At 49.7% G+C, this 27,909-nt stretch overlaps 1 protein-coding gene across 2 annotated transcripts; it reads right to left on the bottom strand.

The window, feature by feature from the left end:
* Positions 1 to 6,819: 6,819 nt before the first annotated feature.
* On the bottom strand, positions 6,820 to 27,651 carry MEOX1 (mesenchyme homeobox 1). 2 transcript variants are annotated; one of them, XM_055315388.1, is made up of 3 exons: positions 26,770 to 27,651; positions 9,892 to 10,064; positions 6,820 to 8,436 (listed from the first exon to the last, which is right to left on the bottom strand). In XM_055315388.1, exons 1-3 carry the CDS (start codon positions 27,236 to 27,238, stop codon positions 8,314 to 8,316), a joined length of 765 nt encoding a protein of 254 aa, XP_055171363.1. In that variant the 5' UTR covers positions 27,239 to 27,651; the 3' UTR covers positions 6,820 to 8,313. The 2 variants fall into 2 exon arrangements, with proteins under 2 accessions (XP_055171363.1, XP_055171373.1); XM_055315398.1 differs by lacking the exon at positions 9,892 to 10,064 and having other exon boundaries at positions 8,351 to 8,436.
* Positions 27,652 to 27,909: the final 258 nt, after the last annotated feature.

Genomic DNA, 27,909 nt, shown 5'->3' with positions numbered 1-27,909 from the left:
AGTTGTATCTGGTGTTACCTGCTCCTGATCAGGCTGGACATTCTGGGAAGGGAACGGGGGTCCTGGGAGGCAGTGCTGAGGCATGACAAGATGAAGGGAGAGTGGCTGGCGAGAGGGGGCCATGGGGTCAAGAGCCACTGCAAGACTTCCAAGAATGCAGGCAAGCAGTGCTCTGGGTGTCCACTTTCTGATTCCCTCCTGCGGACACCTCCCAAGAGGCTAGTCTTCTCCAGATGCCAGGCCACTGGGTCAAGTCTTGGCGGGGGGGCCTCCTGCAGGAAGTATGTGTGTGTTGGCTGGGGAGATGCTTTAATAGCTGAATTGCTGTCCTAGGGTGCACTTGGGGGTGTTGTTTGTGATCACAGCATGGAAGGGGACAAGGCTTTGCTCTGGACCAACACATCAGAGGCAAATACGGACCCAGCATCCTCCATGTCCTTGACCTCTGTCACTATGCCCCAGGGCCTCTCAGCGGTGCTTCTCATCTGGACAGCTTGGTGCTTCGAAAACATTTTGCCCGAAGTGTCTATTTATCTGTCGTACTCAAGGCAGAGCATGATTAGAATGTTCTGCTTTTTATGAGTCAGGAGATTGGCCCAGAGAGGGTAACTGGCTGGCTTAAAGTCACACAGCAAATAAGTAGGGGAGCCGATACTGAGACTCAGGGCTCCCTCTCTCTACTTTGTACTTTGTTGTTGCCGGGTTGTAGCCTTCCTGTAGAAGGAGAAGAAAACTCTGTCCAGAATGTAGAATATGTGTGTATGTGTGTATGAGAGAGAGACAGAGACAGAGACAAAGAGAGCTAAGAGACAGAGAGAGACCGAGAGGACTTTGCTGAGGGCCACTCTGCACCAGGCCCTGTGCTAGGCACTCTGCACATTGGACCCCACTGTCCTGGGGACACGCTACTTCTGTCTCCACTCACCATGCAAGGACTTTACACATAATTGGCACTCAAGAAATATTTTCATGGAATGAATGAGTGAGTGTATGGATGAATGAATGAAGCTAATCCTCCCATCAACCTGTGAATAAGACACGATCTCTACTTCATAGAAGCATTTTTTCAGCAGAAGTTTTCAAGCACCACCACTTCTGCAGGCCCCTGGGATGAGAAGACTAGGTCCAGAGAAGTTAAGTGACTTGGTGAAAGCCACACAGCCAGGTAGTGGCAGAGCCAGTGTGGGAGCTTCGGTGTATCAGTCTCTGAGGCCGAGGGTGAGATGGCTTGGGGGGATGGAGGAGGCAGGTGGTAAGGAGTAAGGGATTCCTCCTCCAGCAATGCAGAGAGCAGTAAGGGCCAACAATGTGAAGGGAGCATGGTCCCACCAGGCAGAGGCCCCACTCAGACGCAGGTCTACTCCTCTCCAGCCAGGTGTGCCGGGTACTTTAGACAGGGTCTGTGTTCCTGGAAAACTGGTTTTAAATCACGCTTGAAAACACAAATAAAGCCATCCTTTACAGACACTGGGGAAGCCTGCAGCTGATGGAAGGCTGTAGCTCATTTTCTTCTACACCATGAGGGATTCTTGAGAGACTCTGAATTTGCCCTACTGGATTTTCTCAAAGCGCGGTAAATCCGTGGGATGGTGGAGAAATCCCACTGCAGGGCTCGGGCTGAGATGAGCACAGCTCTTCGTGGGGGCTCTCAGACCCAGCTGGGCCTGTTCCCTTCCCAATAATACTGGAGTGAAGCCCAGCCACAGGCCCCAGCTCTGGGGACGGGCTGGAGTCCTGAGCCAGCAGCTCCGGCTAGGAAATTAATAAAGAAAGAGAAGCTCTTGCAGCCAGGCCCACGGTGAGAGACGAGTTAGGTCATGTCTCTTTCTGTTCAATCGGATATTAGTCTCAACCCTGATGTCACCTTCAAGCTATTAAACATCACCCTCAGAAATGAGCGTGAGCTTACAAGGTTCTTATCAGGCATGCCTCTGAGCTTGCTGTTGTCAGAGGCCGAGCCGTGGTGCTGCTTCTTTGCCAATTGCAGGTCAAGGGGGAGAAGTTCATTTAGACTTCAGATAAGGCTTAGAGCTGAGAATCGGGGAGTGGGTGTCAGAGAATCTTGGTCCTTTGGCCAGAATCAGAGATAGCTCCCTTGGGTCACAGAAACAAGGTAGGTGTCCAGTGTCCCTCTTTTGGCCTGGCATGCTGGACCTGGTGGGCTCAAAAGACTGGGGCTCCATTAAGGCAGCCAGTCTAACTCACTTCTGGGCCACAGCTTCTCTTACGTGGGCCATGTGGCCAGCAATGGTCATTCGTGAGCTGAGAAGTTAGGTGACACTATTAGTTTAACAATTCCCTCTTCCATCCTTCCCTCTATGCGTCCATGCACTCACTTGTCCACCATGCAATAACGATCTACTGAGCATTTATTATGTGCTGGGCATCATGCTAGCAGCTGGAAGTAAAAACTGTCAGAGAAACACATCATCTTTTCCTCTCTCCAGCTTGGAAATCAGACCACAAATGAATAAGCAAACAACAAATCTAAGAATTATAAATTGTGGCAATGGCCACCAAGGAAGAAACACAAGTGGGAAGACAGAGATAAAAGGATAGTAGTGGCCGGGGATGATGTAGCAGTAGAGAAGGGTGTGGAGAGGCTATGGAGAAAAGTGTCAAGATATTTTTGAAGGTGTCTATTCAGGGTTTGTGGGACTGAGAGGGTGCAACCAGCGAGAGAAGGAACATGGTTACAGCCCAGTGCTGTGGTGACCAGGAGATGACATGACTGGCAATTGCTGCATTGGTAACTATAGGGGATTAGCTGGCACAGGGCCTCTGCCTGGCTGGAGAATATATAGCTTTCAAGGGAAGGAAAGAAAGCCACCCACCATGAGCTCTGTTGGTTACTGGAACTATGGCGATTTAGGGGAACAGATAGGAAAGCATGGATTCCTGCCGGACACACACCCGTTCTTTTCTTTGAATAGATAAGCCCTCAGAAATGCAGGCATCCCTCCCAAGGCCCGGGCTGAGGCAGGTAGATTTCTGAAGCCCTGAGCCCCACTGAGTCCCTTTCACTGGGAAATGGATCCCCTACTTTGCTTCCTTTCTGCCTCTCTCTGAAGGGCAGCTACACACTTGCTTGTCCTTGATATTCTCTCAAGGATGGAGAAAACCATTACCGAGAAGTTACTGTATGGGAATTCTTGGCTGTTTGGATTCCTACCAAGTCACCATCTCTGTCACAGTCACTGGTTCACATCAGGGAGTCGCCAGTGGGTGGCCTTGCTTCTCTTGTACAGCTTTGTACCCAAGACAAAACAGAGGATTTTTACTCACTTGAGGAGCAGCCGCCCCAGCTACTGTTGACTGGTCAATCAAATGCCAATGCTAAAATGTGGGAGGAGCGCAGGGAGTGTTCAAAAGAAACCAGAAAACACTTGATTGATGTGTGCATGTACCTCCAGTTTCTCCATAAGACTCTCCTCAACAAACTTCTTAACTGTGTTTATTGGGGAAATTTAAATTCTTACATTTGAGCCTTTTTTTCCTACTGATTTTGGAAATTAATGTTCATATTGCTGCCTGATGTTGAAAATTAGTTGGGCTATATTTATACATTAAAATGTGCTCTGTGTTCCTTTCCAGTAGTCCCTTTAGTGCTCCTAGATGCTTGAGTCCTTAGGAAAGGAATTAACAAGGAATGCAGGAGAGAAATCACACATTGGGCCAGTGTGTGTACACAGAAGAGTGAGCAGCTTGGTGTTGCTGGAGCACAGAATTTGTGGCAGAGGTGGTGGGACAAGGTGGTGGAAGTAGGCAGGGGTCAGAGCATGGGAACCTTGGAGGCTGGGAAGAGTTTGAAGAGTAGACGATGGGACGCCATTGATAGATTTTAAATCTAGGGTGACAAAGTTGGATTTTGTGTGTGTGGGTGATTGTTCTAGGGGATGGACTTTGAGAAGTCTCAGATCAGAAGGAGGGAGAGCTATTGAGGGCTTTAATTCAGGTGAAAGATGTTGACAGCCTGGACAAAGGCAATGGTGGTGAGAAGACAAAGAATGCTGTAGGGATGAGGAATACTGACACGGAAGTGAAATGAGCAAGACCCGGTAATTGACTGGCTCTGCAAAGCAAAATGGTGTCAACAACACATCCTGGGTCTCTGGTATGAGTGAATGAGTAGGTTATGGTGTCACCAATTAAAATGAAGTATTCAGAATACAGAATATGGAATTCAGAGTATCAGGGTAACGGAGATTGTCCCTTAAATATTTTGAGTTTGAGATGCCTGTAGTCACCCAGGTGGTATGAGTAGTAGGGAATGGAATATAAAAACTTAAGCTCCCATATGCTGGTAGATCTATGAGCTTAGAATTCTGCTGCCAGAATGCCTGGGTTCAAATCCCAGCTTTGGTCAGTTCTCACAAGGTGGTGCAGTAGTAACAAATGATCCCCACATCTAATGGCTTAAGACAAACTTTTATGTCTTCTCTGACATATGTCTTCACTTCCATAGACTGGAAGAATCTGCAAGCCAGAAACAGATGGTTTGGCACTAATTCTTTTCAAGCCTTAGAATCATCCCTGGTGCCCCAGTTTTCTTCCCTTGAAAAACCAATCCATCACCTGTCCTGCTTAATTTATGTTCTAAATATTCCTTAAACATGCAATCTCCTCTCCAGCTGCTCTGCTGTTGAGGCCTCATCCTCTCTTCTAGATTTTTTGTGATACTCCCCCTGTTCCAGCCACATGGATCCATCTCTAAGGAACTCCAGGAACCCTTTATGCACAACTACCACTCCAAGTCTGAGCTCCGACAGGGGCTCTTGCCCAAGGGCTGCACCTGGGTCAGAGTCTCCTACTGCTGACAACATGTCTTGGGGGCCAGACATCTGGGACACAGCACAGAAAAGAGATGCAACCCCGGGACCAGAGTCAGACTTCCTTGTCCACCAGCTTCCCCATGGCGAAGCATTGTGATAAGAATGTTTCCTTCAATCTGGGTCCATGGGTCCATTCATTTATTTGACAAATACTTGTTGAGTCCCTGATATATATATATATGTATCAGAACTTCCAGGTTATTCTTTGACAACCTTCGCTCCAAGCTGAACGTTATGCATCGGCTTTGGCTTTGTTCCACATCTTTCTCATTCTGGATCCCAGGCTCATGGTGGAACCTCCATCTCAGCTTTGTGCAGAGGGAAAAGAGCAATAACAGAGACACAGTGACTCTAAAACTTCTGGTAACCGGGCACCTGGCTCTTCTGCTCACATTCTATTGGCCAAAGCCAGACACCTGGACAAGCCTGGGGTCAACGAAGTGGGCAAGTACACTCCTCCTAAGGGAGGTACAGCATATGGCAGTGATCAGGGAGCTGTATTCCCCTAACGAAGAAGGGAGGAAATAATTGGGCCCAATCATATGCTCTACCACAACCACTAACCAGCTATAAAACCTTGGTGGTTTATTCAACTGCTTTCTGCTTTGGTCACCTCATCAGTGAAAGAGGAATACTTGGTATGACCTCTTGGGATTGTTATGTTAAGCACTTAGAATAGTGTCCAACACTGTACAGAGTAAGCACTATATACATGTAGGTGGAGAAAAGAGGGAGTTCCTTCACAAATGGGTATAGAGTTTCCATTTGGGAAGATGAAAAAATCTGGAGAAGGATAGTGACAATGGTTGTGCAACATTAGGACAGTACTTAATGACACAGAACTGTGTGCTTGAAAATGGTTAAGATTTTATGTTATGCATATTTTACCCCAATAAGAAAATGTAGGTAGATGGGATTATCTGGGTAGAGTGTGAAGAGTAGGGAAGGTGGTAGGCAGAAGGAGGAAAGCTCAAGAACCAGCAGTGGGTGCAAAAGCATGAGAGACAGAGAAGGAACATTCTGGATAGACAAGGAAAAGCAGGAGATGTTGATATCCTCTGAAGCCAGGGAAGTAGGGTGAGAAGGGAGTATTGGAGTGCTTGAGGGTATCTATTTTGCTTGTCTTTGAACCTGAATCTCTATGGCCCCTTGATTCTGTGGGTCTGCCCTCCTCCACCAGCTCCTGATGATGTCATTTCTGGTCAATGCCCATGCTGGGCCCAGACTGCTTCAAGGGCGAATCTTGGCCTGGTCTCCTCTCTTGAATCCCTCTCTCCCTTCTCCATAGCCAGTTCTATTTTGTCCATGGTTAACATCTTGGTGAGATAAATCTTTTTAAATTAAAAAGGCACAGGACTGAGGACATTTCTTCTTGTGGCATTTTTATTACTATTGGTGTCTATTGTTTTACCTTGAGAAACAAAACCTCCAAACTCTGAATTTAAAAATTAGAGGGGTGCCCAGGTGCCTCAGTCGACTGAGTGGCCAATTCTTGATTTCAGCTCAGGTTGTGATCTCAAGGTCGTAAGATCAAGCCCTGAGCCAGGCTCTGCACTTGGCTCAGAGTCTGCTTGAGATTCTCTCTCTCTCTCCCTCTCCCTTTGCTTCTCCCTCCCCCTTCAAATCAGGGGTGGTTAGTTTATGGTCAAGATTCCTTTATTAAAAAGAATTCATCTTTTGTCTACAGAACTTCGATTATTTGGTATGCCACAGGTTGGGGAAACTGATAGCTAAAATTTTATAAGAGGAAATGAAAACAATGCAGTTGCCTGGAAACAACATATTTTTTACAATGATGACATCTGCTCCCCCGCCCCGCCCCATTTTGAAGAACCTAAAAGGGGATCCCTTGGTCTAAGTGATTTCTTCTCTTTTTTCTTTGTTTTCAGACACAGTCCCGGTGATCATCACATGAACACCAGAGGGTTGCATATAGAATGTGGTTCTTAGCTCTGCAAAGAAAAAGGCCTTGGAAACTTGCTTTTTATTGATTTTATTTCTCCAAGAGTTTTCTTACTAAGTGACTTAATCTTGCACAGTTAACTTGATGTAATCTTAAGAAAATATATGAAATACGCTTTAGAAAAAAATTACACATGCTCTAACCAGCCATCTCATTTGGCAATCATTTTCCAGAGCGTTTGTCCTTTCGGGATGGGGAGGTGGGGTTCTTTTTACAATGTGAATGATTAAATCTATACACAAGAGCTCCAAACTCTTCCTGACCTCTGTGCAACACCAGCTGGTGTTGAGAAACAGAGCACTGAGGCGGGCGGGGGTCTCTCTCCAAGGCTCTGGTCACCCCAGGCTATTTGGCCATCTTTCCCGGAGTGTCACCCCAGAAGATCTGGGCGGTCCATGTACATAAATTTAGCAGCTCCTCCTGTCATAACAGCAAGTGTGGAACACATTGGAAGGGCTCAGATGCATCCCACGGAGAAAGAGAGATTTTTTTTTTTTTGTCCTCATTTGCAGAGTCCCTTGAAAACACAGGATACTTCCACTCCAGGGTTCCACATTTCTAGGCGCTCATTCACTGGGCTTAGTATGATCTCTTCATCCTTGGAACACAGGGGACACTTTCCAGCCCTCAGCTCAATAATGTGAGCATCTGGATAGGTTTTCCATCCCAAAACTGTGGATTTAAAGGAACAGCTGGTCCATTGCTCAGGGGCGCAGCTCAGCAGACTCAGCTATATCCCTGAAGTAACTTCTAAAAGAAGAGGTCCGTTCTCAGCCACCCAGTCAAGCCAGTGTGAATGGGTCCATATAGGGACCCTGGCTGTTTTTCCCACAGTCTTCCTCCAGCCAGGGTTATAAACTTGCCCACTCAGCCAACAACTTTGGAAGATAAGGACTGGGTTTCTGATTGGCAGCAGCTGAGGACCTTCCGTCCTCAATCCTCCTCATACTAGTTCTCCCTGGGGTCTTGGGACAACTGAAGGCTCCCCAGAGCCTCATATACAGAGCCGAGAAAGGAAGGGTGGTCTAGGGGTGTGGGGGTTCTAGTCATCTCCTTCCTTTGGAGCACTTGCTTCCACAGGTCACTAGCTGGTCCCAAGAGTCCTCTCCCAAAAGGCCAGGTAGTGTCTAGACCTGGAGGGGGGCTGGCTGGTGTGGGAGGAAGGTGGTAGCAGGAAGGGTGGGTGGCAGCCGAGAGACCCCAAGCAGCAGTGTTCCTCGAGCTATTCCCCAGATTCACTTGGGTCCAGTCTGGCTGCTGTATGATGCTATGAGAGCTACGGGAAGCAGACGCCTTGGGGAAGAGACTGCTAAGACAGAGCAAAGCTGGATAGAACTTTCTGGGAAACTTCACGGCTCCCAGAGATGCCAGACTGCTTTGTGTTGAAGAGTCTTTGAGAGATGTGGAGAGGCTGCTCTGGGGGGTAGGGATGGGAGAAGGTAAAGGTGGGATTGGGGTGAGGATTGGGATGAGGGGAGCTGGGTAGAGGTCTCAGTCTTTCTTTCTCCGTGGAGAATCTCACTCTGAACTTGGGGAGGCAGCAGAGTCCCCATCCTCAGGGTCCTGTCCACTGGGGGAGATAGGCTGACCCCCTTTCACGCGCTTCCACTTCATCCTTCGGTTCTGAAACCACACTTTGACCTGATGGAGGAATCAGAGGAATCCAGTCACTTCAACTGCCTCTCCATATATATATATATATATATTTAAGATTTGGTTTATTTATTCAGGAGAGAGAATGAGAGAGAGAGAGAGAGAGGCAGAGACACAGGCAGAGGGAGAAACAGGCTCTATGCAGGGAGCGTGATGTGGGATTTGATCCCAGGACTCCAGGATCATGCCCTGGGCCAAAGGCAGGTGCTAAACGACTGAGCCACCCAGGCAGTCCCTACCTCCCCATACTGATGCTCAAGACAGCAGGTTGCAGTTCCAGGGTGCCCAGCTTGAACCCCTGCTTGTGCTGCCTTGCTTCTCTAAAGGCACCGGGCATTGAGACAGAAGGGAAGACACATTAATCTGCCCAGAGGCCTGTCTTGAGTCTCCTTGTCTTTGCATCAGAAAGCCTGACAGTTTGGGGGCAGGGTCTAAAAGTCACTGGGCCTTTGGCCCCTCTCGCTTTCACATGCCCCATTCCCCCTGTGCCAACACCTCCTCCCTCTAGCTTCTAGAACCCAGGGGTCTGGGAGCAGAGAATCACCAGCCTCATCCTTAGGCACATTTAAAACGCTCTTGGTAGTTTAGATAGCTCTGGTCTGTGTATTTTCTCATCTGAGCTTCAGCATTACTTGCAGGGTGGGGTCATGAACCTGTTTTACAGATGGAGACCCAGAGAGGTCAGGAGACATGTCCCAGAGGTCACAGGGCTAGGAAGTGGTAGAGGCAGGATCTGAATCTTAGTTTTGTAGACTGAGTACTCTGGCAGAGTCCCTCATCAATTGAAAGCTATCAAATATTATTATTTTAAGATTTTATTTATTCATGAGAGACACAGAGAGAGGCAGAGACACAGGCAGAGGAAGAAGTAGGCTCCATGCAGGGAGCCTGATGTGAGGCTCCATCCATCCATCAATCCCAGGTCTCTAGGATCAGGCCCTGGGCTGAAGGCGGTGCTAAACCGCCGAGCCACCCGGGCTGCCTTTAAGTTTTATTTTTAAAGCAATCTCTACACCCAACATGGAGCTTGAAGTCATGACCCCAAGATCAAGAGTCGCCTGCTCCACTGACTGAGGCAGTCAGGCACCCTTTTGAATCTGCCTTTTAAACGAGGGCCTAGGTGATTCCAGCGTACACCCAAGTCTGAGAGTAACCAGATTAGAGGTTCCAACCCTGGCTGCATGTGAGAACCACCTAGGGGACCTTTGAAAAATTCTGATGCCCAGACTCCATCCCAGACCAATGAAAACAATCCCTCGGGGTGGAGCCCAGACATCATTGTTATTAAACTCCCCACTGCGTGATTCTCAGGTAGAGCGGCAGGGGAGAACCACTGCACTGGGCAGAGGGAGAAGACACAAGAGAAGGTTCAGGGAAGGGAAGGGACTGAGAGAGCAGAGGAAAGGAAGGATGGCCAGAAGAGGAGGCCCCCCTGGGCCGCACCTGCCGCTCGGAGAGGTCCAGGTTCACAGCGATCTCGTATCTCCGGAGCCGGGTCAGGTAGTTGTGGTGGGCGAACTCGGCCTCCAGCTCCCGCAGCTGCTCCTTGGTGAAGGCGGTCCTCTCCTTGCGAGCCTTGCTGCCGCCCTCAGGCTTCCCCCGGCTCTCCTGGTTGTCTGGGGAGAAAACATCCCAAACAGGAAGATGTGAGCGGCAGACATTCCCTCTTTTTTTGTCCTTAAGAGTCAGGGCAGCCTTTCCTTGTCTCTCTCGTTTTTTAAAAGGATGTTGAGAAGGAACCCACCCTGTTCCTTGATCATTCTTTCTGGCGCTTTAACCCCTATGAACGGGGAGTCTTCTGGCTCCCAACCTCAGGTGCATCCCCCCGCCCCAAACTTTTCTTATCGCCAAAGCATGAGAATCTGCTCTTGGTTGTTTAATGATTTCTATGATCCAGCCCTGCTCCCCCAGTTTGATATTAATAGTGGCTATAAACATATGGGGCAAGAGGTTCTAAAACAGAGGCTCTCTGTCCTCAGTGACATCACCATTACCTGAGAACTGTCAGAAACGCATAGTTTAGGGCCCCATCCCAGACCTAGGGAATCAGAAACTCTGGGGGTGGGGCCCCAGCTATGGATTTTACCAAGCCTTCAAAGGTGATTGTGACTTACAGTCAAGTTTACAAACCACTGCTCTTAAGGCCTCACTTCTCAGAGGGTGCCGAGGCCCCAGCAGCAGGGCCAGGAAGTTGGTCAGACTTGCAGGATCTTGGGCCCTACCCATGACCTGCTGAATCAGAATCACATTTTAGCCAGATCCCCAGGGGAGCTGTGTGCACATGTAAGCTGAGAAGTGCTGCCTTAAGCTTCTTTCCCCTTTTGATACCGGGAGGGGCCAAGTCTGGAAAGTTCTGGGCTTGAGTTAGACACAGCAGGGGCTCAATCATAACTGCTAACAGGGGTGCAGGGAGCAAGCACCTTACATGTATCAGCCACTTAATCCTTCCAATAACTCAGCCAGGGGAGTTCTTGTATCAACCTCACTGTAGAGACCAGAAAACTAAACAGAGACTTTTAAAGCAAGTTGTTCAAGTTCCTCCAGTTCATCCAGCCGGTGACTGGCGGAGGCAGAAAGCAAACCCAAAGCAGTGTGACTCACATATGTTTCAAGTAAAATCCACTGTGGGTTTACAAACTGTAGAGTGCTGTGCCAATGACAGAGGCTGTGCTGTTTCCTGAGCAAGAGCAAGTTGAGACGCGGCTCTGCCTCCACTTCAGGGCTGGGGTCGGGGTGGGGAGGGACGCCGGAAGGAGACCAAGACACCCACACAATTAACAATGCGCGCCACGTGTCCGGGGAATGGTTACAGGAACGGCTTTTCCTGCAGGGCTCTAAAATTTGGAAGCCTTTCGTTTCATTGTCCTTTTACAGGCCTGGGGTCGGGTGGCTCAGAGCTAGGCGATTACTGAGAGCGGTGTGCCCATCCTCTGTCCCCGTCCCAGCCTGTGTGTGTGTCTCTCTCTCGAGGGGAGCCTCTGTTGTCTCGGGCTGGCCCCGGGATGGGGGGCGCTGGGCGGGGGCTTTTAGACGGAGTGGGGGAGGACAGGGAAGACGCTCCCACTCCCCCCAACCCACCCCCAAGCAGCCACAGGGCGGAGCGGGTGGGGAGGTGGAGACCCCTCGTCAGCCCGCGGGTTCCCTTCTCCGCAGCTGCTTCTCTTTACTTCTGCTTTGCTCTTTTCACTCAGTCCCCCTCGCTTTCAGTTTTCGGGCCCTGGGTCCCCGCGCCCCGCCGCCCGGGAGCCCGGGAGAGAGGCCGGAGTGGCGGCTCCAGGCGCGGGGAAGGGCGCACGGAAAAAAACGATCGGGGCGCCCCGGCGGGACCCGAGAAGGCGCAGAGGCGCTGTCACCCGGGGGCTCCCCGATGCCCGGCTGCGGGTCGGGGTCGGCCGCCCGAAGGGCGCGCGGGGCGGGGGCAGGAAGGGGGCGCCCCGTTGCCGTGCGGCTGGCTGGGAGAAGGCCGGCCCAGTCCCCCCTCCACCCCCACCCCCGAAAGCGGGAGCGGGAGCGTGGGCTGCAGGGAAGGACGCGCAGCCCCGGGCCGGGGATCCCCAGGAGTGCGCGGGCCGGGGAGGGAGGCCAGCCTTCCCGGAGCACATCGCGGCCGGTGGAGATCCGGTTCGTGCCCCAGAGCTCAGGGTGCTTCCTGGCCGATCCCTCTCACGACCCAGGGAGGGTAAAACCAAGACGACGGGCGCCCAGGTGTGAGGCCGCGATCTCCTGCTGCGGACCTTTGAGCAAGTCACTTAACCTCTCTGGGCTTCAGTGGGAAAATAAAGGGGAAAATAAAGCACCTGCCTCCCGGGATTATTGGGAAGACTGGACCAGCTTTTAGGTGTGGAAAATGCTTTTAAAACTTTGAAGCTCTTGACAAATAAAAAAGCATTCTTCCAATTCTTTGACTCTGGGAACTGTCATCTGAGGGATTGGGATAGATAGTAGCAGCTGTGGTGTCTTGAAGGCACCTCGGTACTCAGAGGCATTTAATCCTTTCCACAAAGCACTCCTAGGAGGAGGTACCATTATTGTCCTCTTTAGCATCGTCTTGTGGATTTGTGTGATAATTTGATTAATAGGGCTCTCTTTCTCCCCCAGGGATAAAACTTTTCTCACTTGCTACTGTACCTGGCACAGTACTTACTAAATGTTTGCTAAATCCTACTTAGTGTAAGAGGAGGAAGCAGCCTCAGAGAGGTCCAGGAACTTGCCTGATGTGCCTAGCAGTTTGGGATGGTGGTGGTGCAGAACTGAGATCGGGACCCAGATTCATCTGGCTAGAGGTGTGGTGGTCAGTGCTGGCCTTGGGGTTCTCCATCTGCATCTGCAGGCTCAGGGCCGATCCCGCACATGGTAGCTCTGCCTGTCTCCACACCCAGGGTTCCTGGGGGCCCTGACTTGGATTGATGCCCACACCCACATTCCCCTACTCCCAGACCTGCTTAGGTGCACACAAGTGCCTATAAAATCCCAGAAAAAGTCCTGCACATTACCCACAGGATAGTTTGATCCCAATAGAGTACACCTCTGTTGGGGTGCCTCCTTCCTATTCCGGGCCTCGGTTTCCCTATGTGTAGGAGCAGGAGACTGGCTGGGTCTCCCCCCCCCCACCTGGGGGAGCTGGTGTCAGAGTCCCTTCCCAGTGTGCAGCCCTGACATCCTCTTCTCCTCTCCCTACTCTCTCTTCTGTTAAGAACTCCTGGTCTTGAACCTGAGGCCTCTCCAGTTGCAGGTATTCTTGTCTGGGCCTCTAGTTCTTCAGTCAGATCTGGGGTCTTGCTGTGTGCTCTGTCCCCAGGCCCTCCTCAGCCTTCCCTAGGTCCTCAACTCAAAGGTCAGGGCTATGCCAGAGCGTTTCTGTCTCCCTCTGATGTACAAAGCTGAGTGGTGGAATTGTGTCTGAGGAGTGCTTGGAGAATCTGGGCCCTAGCAGTCTCCAAGGACGTCTCTGACTTTGGGCAAGTGTCTCAAGTTCTCTGAACTTCAATTTCCTCCTCTGCAAAACAAGAATAGCTGCATGCAGTGTGATCAGAAGGCTGCAGAGAGGTCAAATGCCATGGGTAATACGTCTTAACCCCGAGCACAGTGCCTGGAGCACCATACAGAGAGGTTCTCCTGGAGATGGAATTGCAGAGGTTGATTCACCGTGGAGGTTAGAGACGATGCCTGCCAAGGTACCACATCTCTGGAGCTGTGTGAAAGGGGTGTCTTTTCAATGTCTGGCCTTTTAACTGTTCTCCCTTCTCTGCTACTCTGCATCTCTGCTGTGATCTGTGCGCCTGGCCACTCTTATGTCAGCCTTCCAGCGGGGGCATGATTCCAGGCACAGTAACTGGCATTGACCAGAGTCACATCTCAGCCGTCCTGGTCCTGCTTCTCTTTCAGGGGCAGGGGTGCCTCTTCCAGAACTGCAGAAGGAGGAGGCTGGTGCTCAGTGGGCTGCCCCCCCCCCAGGGGCTCAGGAGGAGCAGCCCCGCCCTGCCTCAGCCCCTGCACAACCCTTGACCCTCGGAGCCAGAGCCAGCCAGCAGGGCTGGGATGGAACTGTCGTGCCCAGAGAAATGCAAACAGGATGTATGTGTGATTGCGGTTTCCACTGTGAGCTTTTACACCATCCAAGGTAAATTATTTCATAAATAGCTGTCAGTTTTGGCAGGCCTTCCTCAAGTTAGCAGACAGCTTTATCAGAGCTACAAGGAAGTTCAGACAGACGCTGGGGAACACGCCTTTTTGGAGGCCTGTATCCTTACTCCCTAATTGTCACAGCCGTCTTACATAAATTTCTCTCCAAGACCAGATAGAAAGCCACATGCTGTACATTCAAATAACACTTCCCATATGACAATGGATCTCTTTTCCCCAGAGATAAACGTCTTTAGGGGTTTCATATATTACAGAATCATAGAATAGTAATGCTAGAAGGGGCTTAGAACTGATCTCTGGTCACCTTTCCACTTTACAGGGGAGCCCAGAGTAGGTGAGAGAGGGCCTCAAGACAGCACTGGATCGCAAACCCAGATTGCCATGATGGGAGGCTATTCCCACATCTTAGGCTTTTTCCTGTTGTGTCCTCTAAAGTGTACTGTAGGGTGGGTAAGGTACACATCAGCCCATTCAGCAGAGGAGGAAATGAAGACCCAGAGATGAAAAGGCTTCCTGGAATTCCCTGGGACCAGTCTGGGGCTACAGCTATTATGTCACACTACCCTGGGGTTGGGGGTGAGCATAGAGGCTGTGCTCACCCGAGGGGTGTGTCCATGTGTGTGTCCAGGGCGAGGAAGTGAAGGGGATACCTGGGGGATAATGTTAGCAGGTGAGACCTTGGCAAACCCTCTGAAAACTGTGTCTGTGGCTTTCTAGATTGTCATGGTGCCAGCCTTTGGCATCCTTCTTAGTTCTGATACTTTCAACTTCAGGAGGAGTCAAAGTCCATCAAAATAGACAGGACCCAGATGGAACCAGCCCAAGACCAGTTTGGGCGTTTGCACCTAGGACCTCCCTGGCTTCCTTTCTCACTGGGCCCTTTCCCTGTCTGAAGAGCACTGGGAGGGCTCCCAGCCTCTTTGAGGAACCCAGCAGTGGGGCTGGGGAATTCAAAGTATGTTTTCTGGGAGAGAAGCAGATTCTTCTGGAATGGAAATGGCTGGTGCTACAGTAGTCTTTGCTGAGGTCCCCTGTGGGGTGGGGCAGTGAGGCCCTGCAGTATGGAGGGAGAAGGGAATGGATGGGCAATTAAATGGAGTGTGAGGGAGCTTGGAAGAGGGGAGCAGAAAGGTGAAGGTGGAGGGAGGCAGGGAAATGAAGGTGGGGAGCCACAGCGAGCCTCTGAAATGGGTTAGGGGGAGGCATGGGCAGCTCTGGGCTTTGTTTGTGTTTATATGTTCCAGATGTAGCCCTCAGCTGTCACCAAAGGAAGTGTGGGCCACAGGACCAGCCCCCACTGCTCACACTGTTCCTCCACCACTGTGTTCAAGGAAAACAGGGAAAACATGAAATAGAAAAGGCTGGGGTGGGGGGTGGGGGGGTGGGAGAGGAATCCTGGCCAGAGGCCAGGGAAGCCCAACTCAGTGAACAGAAAGGTGGGGGGGGGGGAACGGGGGGAGGGAGGAGAAGCGTGGAAAGGGGCTGCCTCCCAGAGCCCACAGGGGCCTCAAGTCCTGCCCTCAAAATGAAAGAGCTGCTCTGCCTCTGGGATCATCCCCACTTCCCTGGGCCCAGATGCCCTGACTTACTCAAAAGAGGAAAGGTGAGTTGGGTCCTAAGCCCCTAGCCTGGCAGGGCAGCAAGCAGGGCTGAGGCTGCCTCCCCACTGACATTCTTACAGCCCAAGGGCTCTCTGGACCCTTAGGTCTTAGATGCTGGTCAGAATGTTACTGCTTTGATGGATACTGACTTTCTGCAAAACTTTCAGACTGTATCTGGATGGGGCCTGAGTGGGTTCAGACACAAGTTTTGTGCTGATCCCTCTGAGTCAGACAGTGGTCAAGGCCCCAGTCTTTGCCTGACAGTGAGGGGCAGGAGCCCTAAGCAGGAGGCAGGAAGAATGTGGAGTTCCTGTCTCTCCATCCACGCTGGTCACTCTGGCTCCCTAAGACTTCTTCCTCACTGGGGCTCTGGGGTTGGAATTGGAATGAGAGGGGCTCCAGTGGCCGGCCAGCCATGTGCCCTGCAAACCACACCCTGACCGGCAATGCCCTGACCCCAGACCAGTGAGCCTGCAGAGACAGGCAGGCCCAGCTGGTGGCAGGCTTCAAAGGCTCCTTCTGACCTCGGGTCACTGTCTTGCCACGTTTTGAGCACAGGCCACCTGGGATGCAGCCAGGATCAGGCAAGACTTTGAAGAGGAGTGCTCATGTGTGGGTTTGGGAACAATGGATTGAGGGGCTGGCTGTGTCTTTACGTCTATGATCTCATCTTGTCCCATAGCAACTCCTGTGAGGTAGGCATCGTGATCTGCATTTTTCAGAGACGGGGACTCTGAAGGGGAGAACTCTCTGAGCTCACACAGCCTGGGAAGCTGTGGATCTGGGACTTGGTCCAGATCTGCCCAGTTAGTGCACTTAACAGTTGCCCCTGAACCCTGCCCCCCTCTCACCTCACTAGGCTGCAGCCCAGCAAGGAGGGTGGGCATGGATATGAGATCACCCAGCATAGTACTCAGTGTCACTCTGGTTACCCAAGTGACACTGAAGTTGTCCATTTATTTAATGATCATCTCCTTTCCTTCTTCCTCTGTCAAACAGCCCACTTCTTTTTTTTTTTAATTTTTAAAATTTATTTATGATAGTCACAGAGAGAGAGAGAGGCAGAGACACAGGCAGAGGGAGAAGCAGGCTCCATGCACCAGGAGCCTGACGTGGGATTCGATCCCGGGTCTCCAGGATCGCGCCCCGGGCCAAAGGCAGGCGCCAAACCGCTGCGCCACCCAGGGATCCCAAACAGCCCACTTCTTTAGATACATTCCTATAGTGGGCTTTCTCTGAGGTCATGCACTCCTCTGAGATGCTGCTTTCACTAAAGGAGTTTTTGACTGGAGCATTGATACCACCTCTAGAACCTTGTCCTTGTCCCTAGAACTCTTGTTTATGGGCTGAATTGCCTCCCCCATTAACATGTTGAAGTCTTAACCCCAGTGTCTCAGAATGTGACTGTATTGGAGATAGTATCTTCAAAGAGATGATTGAGTTAAAACACAGCCCTGATCCAATCTGACTGGTGTCTTCATAAGAAGAGGAGATTAGGACACATAAGGAGACACTGGGGATGCCCACACACAGAGGAAAGACCAAGTGAGGACATGGCAAGAAGAGGACAAGCCAAAGAGAGAAGCCTCCAGAGAAACAAAACCTGCTGTCATCTTGATCTTTGACTTCTAGTTTCCAGAACTGTGAGGAAATAAATGTCTGCTGTTTAAGCCACCTAGTCTATGGTATTTTGTTATGGTAACCTCGGTGGATTAAGACACTCTCCTATCCGCCCCCCGCCACCCCCCGCTGCCAAATCTTCATAGCCAGTGCTCACCACTAAGGAGAAGGAGTGAGTCCAGGAGGGGTGCTTGGCAAGGCTGATACTAGTCCACAGGAAACCTCTCTGCAAATTAGAAAAATGTGCCCTTTCCTCTAGACCGGAAAAACAGCCACGTGTCCCTATGACAGCTGGGCCCTCTGGCTGCCCGGCCATAGCAGCCCCCCTAACTGTCCTGCCATGGTGGGTCCACCTCATTGCTCAGCCACAGCAGCCATGGTGGCCCTGGTACTTGGGAGCTGACCTGAGTACCCCGTGGGGGATCATGTAGTCAGCCCAGCCTGCATATGTGACTGTTTATGTGTCTTTCTGACCCCAGCACTAGCCCTGACCTGGGCTGGTTTTATGATTAAAATCGGGCTGTCTGCACACTTTCATGAGTGAGACTATAAAAGTCCTGATGCATTTTACAGAAGTACATCACACATGGTGGGAACCCTCAGGCCAGGTAGTGGAGCCCCTCTCAGAAAGAAGGGGAGAAGATAAATGAATGAATGCCAGGCTGTAATGGAGGCTATTGATCAGACATTGAATGAGCTCCTCCGGGGGAGCTCTGGTGGCTCAGCGGTTTAGCGTCACCTTCAGCCCAGGGTGTGATCCTGGAGACCCAGGATCAAGTCCCACGTCAGGCTCCTTGCATGGAGTCTGCTGCTTCTCCCTCTGCCTGTGTCTCTGCCTCTCTCTCAATCTGTGTGTGTCACTCATGAATAAATAAATAAAATCTCTTTTTTTTTTTTTTTAAAAAGAATGAGCTCCTCCTAGGGTAAATGTTCCGTTAAGTGTGATGGAGATTGCAGAGTGAATCAGAGACCATTCTGGCCCTCCAGACACTTCATTTTTCAGGAGAAAGGCAGCCATATGCTGTAACTCTGGATGAAAGTCAACTGGGTAAAAAAAAAAAAAAAAAAAAAAAAAAAGAAAGGCAACTGGGTTTGATGTGGGAATGGAGGCACAAATAAGGTATGATCTGTGTGTCAGGAGAGGGAGGATCCTTGGACACGCACCAAACTAGAAACAGAAGGAAATTATCCCAACCTAATAAGGGCCATATATGGGCAGCCTGGGGGGCTCAGCAGTTTAGCGCCACCTTCAGCCCAGGATCAGGCCCTGGAGACCCGGGATCGAGTCTCACGTCATGGAGCCGGCTTCTCCCTCTGCCTCTCTCTCTCTGTGTCTCTCATGAATAAATAAATAAAATATTTTTTAAAAAAATAAAGCCAGGGATCCCTGGGTGGTGCAGCGGTTTGGCGCCTGCCTTTGGCCCAGGGCGCGATCCTGGAGACCCGGGATCGAATCCCACGTCGGGCTCCCGGTGCATGGGGCCTGCTTCTCCCTCTGCCTGTGTCTCTGCCTCTCTCTCTCTCTCTGTGACTATCATAAATAAATAAATAAATATTTAAAAAAAAAATAAAGCCATATATGAAAATCCCACAGCCAGCATCGTACTCAATGATGAAAAACTGAAAGCTTTTCCTCTAAGACCAGGAACAAGCAAAGATGCTCACTGTTGCTACTTCTAGTCAACATAATACTGTAGGTCCTAGCCAGAGCAATCAGGTGAAAAAAACACAAAATAAAATAAATAAAAGGCGTCTAGATCGAAAACGAAGAAGTAAAATAATCTCTATTTGCAAATGACATGATCTTGTACATGGAAACCCCTAAAGATTCCACAAAAAACCTTTTGGAGCTTATGAATGAATTCACCAAAGTTGCAGGATACAACCTCAACACACAAAGACCAGCGTGTTTCTATCCATGAACAATGAATAATCTGAAAGGGAAATTAAGGAAACAATTTACATTGACAACGGCATTAAAGAGAAACAAAAAACAGGAATAGTTTATCTAAGGAGGTAAAAGATTTGTACACTAAAAACTACAAAACAGGGCTCAGTGGGTTAAGCGTCTGCCTTCAGCTTGGGTCATGATCTCAGGGTCCTGGGATCGAGTCCTGTGTTAGACTCCCTGCTCAGTAGGAACTCTGCTTCTCCCTCTCAAATTGCCTCTTCCCCCACTCATGTTCTCTCTCTTTTTCTCTCTCAAATAAATAAATAAAATCTTAAAAAAAAACCCTACAAGACATTTTGAAAGAAATGAAAGAAGACACAAAGAAATGAAAAAATATCCTATGTTTATAGATCAAAAGACTTAATATTGTTGAAATGTCCTTACTGTTCAAAGTGATCTACAGATTCAGTGCAATTTCTATCAGAATCCCAACAGCATTTTTTGCGAAAACAGAAAAAAATCATCCTAAAATTCATATGGAATCTCAAAGGATTCTGAGCAGCCAAAACAATCTTGAGGAAGAGAAACAAAGATGGAGATCTCACACTTTCTAGCTTAAAACATATTACAAAGCTACAATAATCACAACAGTATGGTATTGGCATAAAGTGAGACATATAGAACGATGAAACAGAATACTCATGAAGTAAACCTTCATATATATGGTCAAATGATCAACAAAGGTGCTGAAGCTACACACTGGGGAAAGGACAACCTTCAACAAATGATGTGGGGAAAACTGGATATCTACATGCAATACAATGAAGTTGGACCCTCATGTTACAGCATATAAAAAGTTAACTCAAAATAGTTTAAAGAGGCACCTAGGGGGCTTAGCTGGTTAAACATCTAACTAGATTTCAGCTCAGGCCATGATCTCAGGGTTGTGAGATCAAGCCCTGAGTTGGTCTATGAGCTGAATGTGGAGCCTGCTAATCCTGTCTCTCCCTCTGCTTCTCCTCCCAGCACACACATTCTCTCTCTAGAATAAAATAGTTTAAAGACCTAAACTAAAACTATAGGGCAGCCCGGGTGGATCAGCGGTTTAGCGCCGCCTTCAACCCAGGGTGTGATCCTGGAGACCCGGGATCGAGTCCCATGTCAGGCTCCCTGCATGGAGCCTGCTTCTCCCTCTGCTTGTGTCTGTATTTCTCTCTCTCTCTCTCTCTCTCTCTCTCTCTTTCTCTCTCTCTCTCTGCCTCTCATGAATAAATAAATAAAATCTTTAAAAAAAAGATGTAAAACTATAAAACTCCTAGAAGAAAACATGGGGAAAAAAATCTTCATGACAGGGATGTCTGAGTGGTTCAGCGGATGAGCATCTGCCTTCAGCTCAGGATGTGATCCTGGGTCCAGGGGTTGAGTCCCACATCGGGCTCCCTGTGGGGAGCCTGCTTCTCTCTCTGCCTATGTCTCTGCCTCTTTCTGTGTCTCTCATGAATAAATAAAATCTTAAAAATAAAAAAAAAGCTTCATGACATTAGATTTAGCAATGGTTTCATGAATATAACACTAGAAGCACAGGCAACAAAAGCAAAAACAGAGAAATGGGGCTACATCAAACTTAAAGACAAAGGACCAATTAGCAGCAAAGGGACCAATTAGCAGAATGCAAAGGCAACCCACAAAGTGGGAGAAAATATTTGCAAACTACACACTGATAAGGGATTAATATCCAGAATAAATAAGAACTCCTACAAGTTAACAACAAAAGTCAAACAATCCAACTAAAAAGTGGGCAAGGACTTGAATAGACATTTCTCCAAAGAAGATCTACAACTGGCCAACAAGCATATGCAAAGATGCTCAACATCACCAAGCATTAGGGAAATGCAAATCAAAACATGATATCATTTCATATCTGTTTGGAAGGGTAGCATCAAAGAAACACCCCCCCCCAAAAAAAGACACCAGAAAAGAACACGTATTGGTGAGGGTGTAGAGGAACTTCATATTAAAAGGCAAAGTAAGATGGGTTGCCTTTGACCTAAAGCTACTTTGTGTTCTGTTTAGATTTATTCCTCATCCAATATAATGATACGGTCACATTTAACCTTGCTCCCCTGGTCACCATCCCTGTGAAGCTTGAGGAAGACTGGCAACCTAACCTAAAAGTCTAACTTTTAGAAATAGAAAGTCGAACACTATTTGTCAGGCCTGGGCAGAGGGAAAAAGGTGAGTTATTTTCCAATGGGTAGGGTTTCGGTTTTATAAGATGAAAAAGATCTAGAGACTTGTTCTGGGACAATGGGCATATCATTAACAGTACTGTACAGTCCACTTAGAAGTGATCATGATTTGAGGCACCCAGCTGGCTCAGTCGGAGGAGCATGTGACTCTTGATCTCGGGGTCATGAGTTCAAACCCCGTGTGGGGTATAGAGATTACTTAAATAAATAAAACTTAAAAAAATATATTTTATTTATTTATTTATTTGAGAGAGAGAGCACAGAGGGAGATGAGAGGGAGAAGCAGACTCCCTGTTGAGCAGCGAGCCAGATGCGGGGCTCAGTTCTAGGACCCTGAGATCATGACCTGAGCCGAAGGCAGAAGCTTAACTGTCTGAGCCACCCAGGCACCTCTAAATAAAACTTTTTAAAAATATTTTTTAAATATTTTTAAAAAAATTTTTTATTTATTTATGATAGTCACGAGAGAGAGAGAGAGAGAGGCAGAGACACAGGCAGAGGGAGAAGCAGGCTCCATGCACCGGGAGCCCGATGTGGGATTCAATCCCGGGTCTCCAGGATCGCGCCCTGGGCCAAAGGCAGGCGCCAAACCGCTGCGCCACCCAGGGATCCCTAAAAATATTTTTTAAAACCCGATCATGATGGTAAATTTTGTTATGTCTTTTTTATCATAATTTTTATTTATTTATTTACTTTTCTCAAAGATTTTATTTTTAAGTAATCACTACACCCAATGTGGGGCTCAAACTCAACCCCTAGATCAAGAGTGGCATGCTCCACCGACTGAGCCAGCGAGATGCCCCTGGTCATAATTTTTAAAAAAGGAGATTTCAAATATAAGATGTCCCAGGATAAGAAATCTCAGAAGAAAAAAAAAAAAAGAAATCTCAGAAGAGCTCCTTTATGACATTAGGAGATATTTATTTAGAAGACCAGCAGGTTCTAGTGGCTACTGAGACTTGAAACTTCCTCACTACAGCTTTCACTGACATGATGCTACGTACACGTAGAGCCATTAATTTTAAAAAAGAGAGGAGAGATTCTTGGGGGGGGTGGCTTGTGAAAATAAGGACTTCAATAGGCAGGAGAGTGGTGGGAGGGAAGGAAGCCTGAAGCAAGGGAAAGTGCTTTGGCAAATGGGGTTGGTTGGGTGGAGAAAAAGGGTGTGTGTTTGCAAAAGGCAAGCTGAACTGGTGTGGCAGGACAGGGGTGGAGGTGGGAAGGGTGGCCTGCAGGTGAACAGGTGGGAGAAAGGGGCTGATCTGTGGAGGGTTTATAAACCTCAGGAGAAACTGGGGGTGCGTGTGGTTGCACAAGGGCAGGTGGGGATCATGTTTTGCAGGGGAGAAATCAGTGAAGGCTCAGCCCTGGGGGGCACGTGTGTTGGAGGCGAAAGAGACAGGACAAAGCGAGTCTGAGGAAGGGAAAACGTGAGAGCACCAGCGAGCAGGGCTGAGCCCCAGCACGGGGGGCTTTCTCAGGGGGGCGATCAGATTCACCTACAGCCAGGCAGATCACGCGTGACCTTCCCTTGAACCCCACCAGGAAATCACCGCGAAATCTCTTATTCCCATAAATTAAAGACAACCACGGTAGCAAGACAGATCGACAGGTTGGGGGCAAACAGCAGTGGCCTCGCAGCTGTCCCAGCCAGCAGGGGTCTTTAACACCCATGGGCCCCGGGGCTGGGAATGTTTGCGGTAAGATAACATCACACTGGTCTCCTAAATCAGCTCTGTGCTGTGGACCAACAGAAGGTCTCTGAGCGGGAGCCAGGGACCCCCACTTTCCTATTCATTTATTTGAGCAAATCAGCTCCACTTCTAGTGGGAATGACAGGGATGCTGCTGGAGCTGGCAGGAGAGGGGGGAGGAGAGAACTTTCCTCTCTGAAACAAACTTCTAGTAACTTTCTGTTACTGGAGCCTCCTCGGCCAAACACTATGGGACCCTTTTGCCAGGCACATCTCACCCTCCAACCTCTCCAGAAGATCTCTGGGCTCCAAGTTTCTACCTGATGACAAATAACTGGATTTTTAGGACCAATGATAACTGCAAGAAGTTATACTCCAGATTCAGGAATTCCTGAGTCAATGGATTTGAAATATTCAGTTCCACCGACCACTCCCCTTCCCCTAGTTGGTTCTGGAAATATCGGTCTAATAACATTCACAGTTGCCATTTATTGAGCTCATATGCCAGGCACAGTGCTAATTTCATGGATCACTGCATTTAATCTTCACAGTGACTCTGTATGGAAGGTGCTTTTGTTATGATCCCATTTTGCAACTGGGAAAATGAAGGCTCCAGGAAATTGAGAAGTTTTCTTTTTTTTTTTAAAGAAGTTTTCTAATGTTACCCAGCCCACAGTCGTGGTGCCGACATGCCAACCTGTTGGCCTGCCCGTGAAGAACTATGAAAAACACCTTTCTGATCGATGGCTGGTTAACATTCAGAGACAGCTGAGCAAGGGCCCAGGTGAGAAATGGGACACACTCACGCTGGGCGCAAAATGCAAGTGGTGTCAAAACCCTCAGTCACCAAGAGAAGTAACGTTTTAACGCATTGCTTTAAAAAATCAAAATTGATGCCAAAAATTCTGTGATGAACAAGATAGCAAAATGTTACATAGAGAATCTAAGCGTGACTCGACTGATGGAGTGGGTTGTTTTTTTTTTTTTTCCCCATGGGTTTGTTTCTTGTGAGCTGGACTCCAGAGTCCTAGAGTTGGTTGTGGCCTTTTCTACTTTTCTCTTTCTTCCAGCTCTTACCCAGCTCATCTTTCCTGCCTCCTCCCCCTCCAGTTAAATTACAAGGGAAGACTCAAGCATCTAGCTGGGACACAGAGATTCCCATGCTAGATGGGGAGTAGGTCTGGAATCCCAGAGAATGAATGAAACTCAGCTTGCCCTGCCCTGCCTGTCTGCTGCCATTACTGCTTCTTGAGGGGGCCCAGGAGGGGGGTGGAGCCCAGGGCTGCTCTTGGATAAGAATCCCCCACACCCCCGCCCCCACTAGTGGCTGACCCTATGAAGAGTTGCAGGACATTCAGTGCAGGGTGTTCCTGTGCTCTTGGGATGGCCAGCTGCTTGGCACTGGGGCTCACTCCCTAATGCAGCGCCACAGGCCACTGACCCAAAGGAAAGATGGCACATGTGGGCCTTGCTGGAACAGAATGATTTTGCCTAAGCCCAGCCCTTTGCCTGTGCCTTCTAGTGCCTTGGCTCCCAGTTCCCTGGGAAGTGGCTGGATGCTGCGGAAGGGGATTTGGGCAGAGGTGGAGGAGCAAGGGGGGCAGGCGCCACGGTGGGGAGAGCTCTTCAATTAGGCGCAGAGCCAAGTCACTGAGAGTGAGGAGAAGCAGAAAGTGCCCCATCTCCCCATGTCTCCAGCCAAGGCTAGGAATACTTGAGGATTTCACCAGCTGGGGACTTAAAGGGCCCTCCTATCAGGCAGCCAAGAAGGCTGTGGCCATCCACTGTAAGCACCTTTAAGCATGGAGACCAAACATTTCAAAATGAGGATTATGCTTGAAATCTGCTGAAAGGTGGGGGATTTGGGATCTGACGTCCAGGGTTTGAGCTCCAAGATTAACCAACTGTCCTGATTTGCTCCAGGGCTGAGGGGTTTCCTGGGACGCTGGGCTTTCAGTGCTAAGCTCAGAAAAGTCCTGGGCAAATCCCGATGAGCAGGGCACTACCTCGACCCCATCCTAGCAGTGTCCTCCTCAAAACTCTCTGCCTCTCCTTTTCCATGCATATAGGACAGAGATACTGGTAAGACCTGCGGTATTTACTTTGCACACCGGTGGGACCTAAAAAAGCTAACCCGTGTTTCCTGCAGCACTGTGAACCTCCCAGATCATAGTACATCCACTGCCACACAGGCATCCGCAGGCCTCTCCTCCCCCTCAGCCTGAGCCCCCTGGGAGAGAGGCCTCCATATACATCTCCTCACCGCCCTCCCCCCTCCACGGGTGGGGGGGGGGGCTTGGCCAGTGCTTGGCAAAAAGAAGATGCTCAGGAAATCTGTGCTATGTTGAAAAGCAAATCACAGAGTGTTCTCATTGGTTGCTTGGCACTCTCATTTCCTGCCTACCTCTGGTTAGCCCTGTGAGAAAAGTCCTCTCTAGGTGCAGACAGACAGACAGACAGGCTGCTCTGGAGGTAGCTGTCAGGAGGACACAGTGGGCCAAGGGGACAGCAGGAATGGACGCTGCCTTGTTCTGGGCAAGGAGGGGACAAGGAACCAGAGAGAAGGTGAATAGGTAGAGAGAAGTCATGGGGAGATGAGGAAATGAGAAGTCACCACCACAGGGAGGAGATGGACATAGCTAGGATCTTTTTTTTTTTTTTAAGATTTTATTTATTTATTTATTTATTTATTTATTAGAGACACATTGAGAGAAAGAGAGTCAGAGACACAGGCAGAGAGAGAAGCAGGCTCCATGCGGGGAACCTGACATGGGACTTGATTCGGGGTCTCCAGGATCAGGCCCTAGGCTAAAGGCAGCGCTAAACCGCTGAGCCACCCCGGCTGCCCCATAACTAGGATCTTAATGAGCAGGCCGGCTCCATCCTCTTGGGCTCCAACACGGAGCGGGGCTCCACCTGCTTTCTGAGGTGCAGCGCTAGTCCTTGGCTGCCAGCCTCCCTGACTTTGCCAAGGCTGGTGATCCCTCAGGAGGACCCCTCGGGGGATGCCTTCCCTGGGGGTCGCCCAGACTTTAGCACGCTGAGCTGCCCTCTTGGCCCAGGCATGGGCACAGTGATACCTCGTGGGCAATCTGCCCCAAATCTCCACACTCCATCTCCTCCTTGCCCCTTGCCTCTCCCATCCCAGCCCTAGGCCTGCTTCTCAGCCTCTAGGCTCCTGGAGACAGAGGGTCCCAGCCTTGGTCCTAGTGCTCCAAGCTCCCATCTCAGCTCACTCTCCTGTGAGCAAACCCTTTGGCTCTGGGACCATTTGCAGCCTGCCAGGGCAGGGTGGGGAGAAGCATGACCCAGAGGCCGCCCAGATTCAGGAAAGCTCCTCTCTAGTCCTTGCCGGCCTGCACCGAGGCTCCATCACACATGTCCTCTCAATCTCTGTGGATCTTATTTCATTCACTTGCTGGCATAACCTGTCTGGGGTCCGGGAGTTCTGGGAGGCACAGATACAACCAGAGAATCCTAGAACTCTGAATAGAAGAAACCCCAAAGGTAGCTTCTGCCTTTGAGTAGATTAGATAATGTTTGCAATTCAGGGTTAGGGCAGCTAGGCTCAGAGAGGGCAAGCAACCTAACCAAGGAATGCTCAGCTGCTCCTCAGCCACATACCTGAACTCTCCTTTTTCCGTCTGGATGACTTCTTCTCCATCTCACTGGCAGTGCTCCCGAGGACCTCGTAGTCCTCGCCCGGGCCTCCCGTGGTGTCCACTAGGCCTGGGCTGCTGGCCCCCATGCCCCTGGAGCCCCCAACTGGGCCCGGGTTGAGCCTGCGCCGGGCCTCTGAGACAGGGAAGTTCCAGTCGGGGGGCTGTGGGAAAGCGGGGTGCTGCTCAGTGAAGATGCGCTCCTCCCGGGGAAGGCTGTGTGGGGTGGCTGCCAGGCAGGAGGCCGAGAAGTCGGGGTATGCTGCTGTCGCTGTCGCCGGGAAGTCTGGTTTCTGGTGGAAGGAGAACGGTGTTGGCGGGTAATGGGGCAGCCCTGAGGCCCCACTGCCTTCAGAGTGGGGGTTTCGAAGGCAGCCCCAGCCTGGGGCTGGGGGGTGGGGGCTCCTCATGCAGCTGCTGGCCACAGGATCCATCTGCCGTCTGCCGCTGAGCCTCCGTCTTTTCAAAGTTTTGATTCTTACACTTTTTATATTCAAAATTTTAAAAATGCAAAAAAAAAAAAGATAAATAAATAAGAGGGGAAGATGTTCAGTAGAAAATTCACCCCAGGAACCAAAACAAAAACCAAAACTAAAGTCTCTCCTTGGAGTATGCACACATGTGGCCAGCTACACGTATGTGTGTGCGCACACCTATGTCAGACTTCACTCCTGGCTTCCTGCCCCCCCGACACACCAGCCTGCCTATTGGGGTCCCCTGTACATGTAGTTGTCTCCGATGACACTAAACATTTTCACTGTCGTAGCCCAGATGCACCAGCTGATGAGTGCTTGCCCTGGAGCCCGCAGCAAATGCCTGCAGAGGGCTGGACTGGGGCTGTGAGACACACTTTTAAATCCTGTGGTGGGGAGAGAGTGACAAATTTCTGAAGTGAAACGTGAGAGAGGAGAGGGAGGGGTTAACCAGCACACACACGATCCCCTCCAACCAAAACCCGAGCAGGCAACTATTAATCATCAGAAACCTTATATGCACATCTAATGGGATTTGCAGATGGAGACTTTTAAAGAAACATTGTCTGTATTTCTTTTTTTAATTTTAAGGAGAGAGAGAGACTGCAGCACACACACATGCACACCACTTC

Source organism: Nyctereutes procyonoides, unplaced genomic scaffold (assembly GCF_905146905.1).
Source record: "Nyctereutes procyonoides isolate TBG_1078 unplaced genomic scaffold, NYPRO_anot_genome, whole genome shotgun sequence".
Lineage (NCBI taxonomy): Eukaryota > Metazoa > Chordata > Mammalia > Carnivora > Canidae > Nyctereutes > Nyctereutes procyonoides.
Note: the sequence above shows the minus strand (reverse complement) of the source record. Positions and strands in the feature narration are given on the sequence as shown.